The 5,306-nt window shown below is 44.8% G+C and overlaps 1 protein-coding gene across 2 annotated transcripts in view; it reads left to right on the forward strand.

Moving 5' to 3' along the window:
* Nucleotides 1–4,860, forward strand: part of rpp30 (ribonuclease P/MRP 30 subunit) — an 11,296-nt gene extending 6,436 nt beyond the window's left edge. For both annotated transcript variants that reach the window (XM_067576377.1, XM_067576378.1), the window contains 6 exons: nt 1–51; nt 149–178; nt 1,879–1,916; nt 3,368–3,447; nt 4,326–4,403; nt 4,657–4,860. The exon at nt 1–51 is cut by the window's left edge and continues 66 nt beyond it. In XM_067576377.1, the coding sequence (XP_067432478.1) occupies nt 1–51; nt 149–178; nt 1,879–1,916; nt 3,368–3,447; nt 4,326–4,403; nt 4,657–4,703 (324 nt within the window). In that variant the 3' untranslated portion in view covers nt 4,704–4,860. The remainder of the gene's footprint in view (nt 52–148; nt 179–1,878; nt 1,917–3,367; nt 3,448–4,325; nt 4,404–4,656) is intronic.
* Nucleotides 4,861–5,306: the final 446 nt, after the last annotated feature.

A 5,306-nucleotide genomic window follows, 5' to 3' on the forward strand; every position in this document is an offset into this window, starting at 1 on the left:
CGCTACACCATCGCTAACGCCGTCAGTCTGATGGAGAGCTGTAGAGGGAAGGTACCTACACCGTTTGTCTACCTGTTGGATGATGATGTCAGAGGAGGCGGGGCAGCGTGACTCACCTGTGGATACAAACTGTTTGTGTGTCTTTCAGAATGTGATCCTGTCCAGCGCAGCAGAGAAGGTCGGTGATCGATCAATCGGTCTGATTGTTTCTATCCTCCTGTTTTTGTTCGTTGAAAACGCTGAAAGCTTTATCCTGAGGCCGCCGCCACCGCCGCCGCCGTCGCCGCCACCACCCAGCGCTACGCTGAGTGCTGACGTCACGTCTGCGGTCGCAGTTTGTGTCGCAGCCGCATGAGGAGCAGAGCAGGGTGTCATCTGTCCTCCCTCCTGCTCTCTGCTGTGAACACACGGAGCTGTTAGAGAGCAGCTGCTCTCATGTCTCTGTCTCTCTCTCAGTGAGTCTCTCTCTGGACGGCAGGCCGGGCGCTCCGATACTGGTTCTAAGCGGCGGTCGTCCTCTGGCTCGTCCCCGTCTGAGTGAACACGGAGGACGACCCGCCGGTTCTAACTCGCGAGGGGAAGAGCTAAACTAAGAATCTGACATTAACGATCAAAGTAAGAAATCTGCGGATAAAGAGCGCCATCGACTAAAACGTCCGCTGTAACCGGTGTTTATTAACCCGGTGGGTAAACCTCGTCACCGTGGTGTCCCTACAGCGCTGTATTACAGGAAGCAGGTTTAGTTTGTTCACCTGATAAGTAACTTAAACTCTTTGATCTATTTATGTTTTAAATCTTTAACTATATTTTTCATCTTCAGTCGCTGCTTCCTGTGTTTCGTCCGTCAGATTAAAACTGAATAAATATATTTAAAATGCAGCTGCAGCCTGATACACAGTCAGATTCCACTTTATCATCATTAAGGAAATGTAAGTCTGATAAATGATCAATTAATGGACGACACTGAATAAAACTTTTCCCGCTCTGACTCAGGCTCTTTTTTTTAAAAGATAAATGTGCATCGTCTGCATACACTAATACACATCCCTATCTCTGCGCCCACTGGATTATAATGGAGGCTCTGCCTTTTATTTACCTGTTGCTATGGTGACTCGTAATATCGGAGCGCTGAGAGCTGATTGAACAAACTCTGATCAGCTGTTCTGGAAGCGAGGGTTTGTTAAAGCTGCTCTCTGGATCAGACCACAGCACGCTGGTTCAGCAGATAAAACGTCTTTACAGCCTTCCAGAGGACGGAAATCTACCGTCTGAAATTGATTTGAAGAGACAGTCTTCCCTCCGTTATCGGCGACTGGTTGTGTGTGTTCATGAAGTTTTAAACTTCAGCTAAAGGAACATAAAATATCTGAGCTAAAGCTAAGCTAACGTTTGAAAACCAGACTTTGACTTTGTGAGGAAACTGTTGTGAACCATCCTGTTGAGTGTCAGCTGTGCAGCAGCAGCATCAGACTCTGCTTCATAGACTATATACCGTCTAACATCTGCAGCTGCACACGTTACTGCAGCTAAACATGCTGCTGTATTGATTAGGGCCTCTTCTGATTGGCCGGGGTGAAGGTGGGGCATCTGGGCTGTAAGGAAAGATGGATTTAATCTAAACAGCTTTTAGTGAATAAAACATCACAGATATGTTTAAAATATAGTCAGTATTTATAAAAATGAGCCAGAAGAGCAGATGTTTATCTGCTTATATTCACACAACAGGACTGGATGGAAACAAACATTCACTGCATTTAATACTGAACATTTCCTGTAAATTAAGATAAAGAGAGTTGAAACTGAGTCTTTGTGTTTCTGACCTGTGTGTGTGTGTGTGTGTGTGTGTGTGTGTGTGTGTGTGTGTGTGTGTGTGTTCAGGCTCTGGAGCTCAGGGGTCCGTATGACGTCACCAACCTGTATCCTTCTGTTGGAACTGTTTATTTACACAAGTTACTGTAAAGTCACGTTTCACTGGGATTCACTGTGTGTGTGTGTGTGTGTGTGTAGATGCAGTAGTGTGTGTGTGTGTGTGTGTGTGTGTGTGTGTGTGTAGATGCAGTAGTGTGTGTGTGTGTGTGTGTGTGTGTGTAGATGCAGTAGTGTGTGTGTGTGTGTGTGTGTGTGTGTGTGTGTGTAGATGCAGTAGTGTGTGTGTGTGTGTGTGTGTGTGTGTGTAGATGCAGTAGTGTGTGTGTGTGTGTGTGTGTAGATGCAGTAGTGTGTGTGTGTGTGTGTGTGTGTAGCTGCAGTAGTGTGTGTGTGTGTAGATGCAGTAGTGTGTGTGTGTGTGTGTGTGTGTGTGTAGATGCAGTAGTGTGTGTGTGTGTGTGTAGATGCAGTAGTGTGTGTGTGTGTAGATGCAGTAGTGTGTGTGTGTGTGTGTAGATGCAGTAGTGTGTGTGTGTGTGTAGATGCAGTAGTGTGTGTGTGTGTGTGTAGATGCAGTAGTGTGTGTGTGTGTAGATGCAGTAGTGTGTGTGTGTGTGTGTAGATGCAGTAGTGTGTGTGTGTGTGTAGATGCAGTAGTGTGTGTGTGTGTGTAGATGCAGTAGTGTGTGTGTGTGTAGATGCAGTAGTGTGTGTGTGTGTAGATGCAGTAGTGTGTGTGTGTGTGTAGATGCAGTAGTGTGTGTGTGTGTAGATGCAGTAGTGTGTGTGTGTGTAGATGCAGTAGTGTGTGTGTGTGTGTGTAGATGCAGTAGTGTGTGTGTGTGTAGATGCAGTAGTGTGTGTGTGTGTGTAGATGCAGTAGTGTGTGTGTGTGTGTGTAGATGCAGTAGTGTGTGTGTGTGTGTGTAGATGCAGTAGTGTGTGTGTGTGTAGATGCAGTAGTGTGTGTGTGTGTGTGTGTGTGTGTGTAGATGCAGTAGTGTGTGTGTGTGTGTGTAGATGCAGTAGTGTGTGTGTGTGTAGATGCAGTAGTGTGTGTGTGTGTAGATGCAGTAGTGTGTGTGTGTGTGTGTGTAGATGCAGTAGTGTGTGTGTGTGTAGATGATGGGTGTGTGGTGTGTGTGTGTGTGTGTAGATGCAGTAGTGTGTGTGTGTGTGCTGTAGTGTGTTAGATGCAGTTGTGATGTGTGTGTGTGTGTGTAGATGCAGTAGTGTGTTGTGTGTAGATGCAGTAGTGTGTGTGTGTGTGTGTGTAGATGCAAGTAGTGTGTGTGTGTGTAGATGCAGTAGTGTGTGTGTGTGTGTGTGTGTGTGTAGATGCAGTAGTGTGTGTGTGTGTGTGTGCTGTGTGTAGATGCAGTAGTGTGTGTGTGTGTGTGTAGATGCAGTTGTGTGTGTGTGTGTGTGTAGATGCAGTAGTGTGTGTGTGTGTGTGTGTGTGTGTCAGATCATGTTGTTTCCTGATCTTCTTCTTCAGTGGTTTATTGTTCGGTTTGTCAGACGGAGACGCAAAAGAAGCCGTTTCCTCCAGATGTCGATCAGTAATACTACACGCAGGTAAATACTAAATACTACTACTGTCAATATTACTGTAAATACTACTGGAAATACTAAATACTACTACTGTCAATATTACTGCAAATACTACTGTAAATACTAAATACTACTACTGTCAATACTACTGCAAATACTACTGTAAATACTAAATACTACTACTGTCAATACTACTGCAAATACTACTGTAAATACTAAATACTACTACTGTCAATATTACTGCAAATACTACTGTAAATACTAAATACTACTACTGTCAATACTACTGTAAATACTACTGTAAATACTAAATACTACTACTGTCAATACTACTGCAAATACTACTGTAAATACTAAATACTACTACTGTCAATATTACTGTAAATACCAAATACTGCTGGTGCAGTACTGTACGTTGTAGTACTGTACGTAGTAGTACTGTACGTAGTAGTACTGTACGTAGTAGTACTGTATGTAGTAGTACTGTACGTAGTAGTACTGTACGTTGTAGTACTGTACGTTGTAGTACTGTACGTAGTAGTACTGTACGTAGTAGTACTGTGCGTAGTAGTACTGTATGTAGTAGTACTGTATGTAGTAGTACTGTACGTAGTAGTACTGTACGTTGTAGTACTGTACGTAGTAGTACTGTACGTAGTAGTACTGTACGTAGTAGTACTGTGCGTAGTAGTACTGTATGTAGTAGTACTGTACGTAGTAGTACTGTACGTTGTAGTACTGTACGTTGTAGTACTGTACGTTGTACTCTGTGATATCAGGTTTGGGTGAAAGCTGTTTGGGAACAAACCTGTAAGTGGACCTTTGAGTTGACATTGTTTACAGATGTGTCGAGCTGTAATCACATGACCCAGCTGACCTGATGATGTCATGTTTGTTGTCAGAAACCAGGAAGACGGCGAGCGGCGTCGTCTACACCGTGAAGAGCTGCCAGCAGGAGGCGCCGCCGGCCGCCGCACACTGTAGGTTCACTCAGTCATGTGACACACAGGTGGGCTTTACTGAGCCAATCAGGAGCCTTTCTCACCTGATGACACACAGGTGGAGCTGAAAGGATTCATCAGCAGTAATTTTTATGATTGAAGAACAATCCGTTCAGACATTTTGTCAACAAGATGATTTAACGATTAATTAGAAATCGGACTAATTGATAACAGTATTGATCAGGTGATCGGGTGCAGCTGTGCTTCAGGTGACTGTGTTGTTGTTCTGCAGGTGAAGCTCCTGCAGCCAAGAGAGCCAGACCTCACCTGACGGACTGACAGTGATGGACAGGTCAGGTGGGCGGGGCTTCTGGAGGAGTCGACGTTTTTTATTTTGTTTGTTTTGATCTTTTGTTGTTAAAACGCCACAAACAGGATGTTTGATTTCAGTGTGAAAGTTTCTGTTTTGGGTCTGAATAAACACTGTGGAGCTGAACACGGACGTGTGCTTTTATTCTGGAGGGGCGTTCCTTCAAGCTAGCTAACGGGATAGCTTGGCTAATATCAATAAGCCTCACTGAGAGAGGAACTGAGAGATCCGCTCCATCACTGGAGCTTAAATGAATCCCAGCTCAGTAACCATGGTAACGTAGTGAGCAGAACTGGCTGCTCTGTGGCAGGCTAAAGAAACGCACGTCAGTCGTCACGCCTACGGCACACTGGTCACACCATAGAAGCAGCACTGATTTGTTATTTTGTATGAACCGCTGCAGAGAAACCAGTTTTGGTTGCTGCGTCCGCATTTGATGCTCCAAAATGGAAACCAGGTCGGAGTAGGCGCGTCTCCTGGTGCGTTTAGGCCTTAACGGTGCAGCTTAATTCAGCTGCACGTCGAAGAATGTCTGACGGACGGAAACAGACTCTCAGAAGACGCTTCCATCA

The sequence above is a fragment of the Thunnus thynnus genome, chromosome 20 (genome assembly GCF_963924715.1).
Source record: "Thunnus thynnus chromosome 20, fThuThy2.1, whole genome shotgun sequence".
NCBI classification, from domain to species: Eukaryota; Metazoa; Chordata; class Actinopteri; order Scombriformes; family Scombridae; genus Thunnus; species Thunnus thynnus.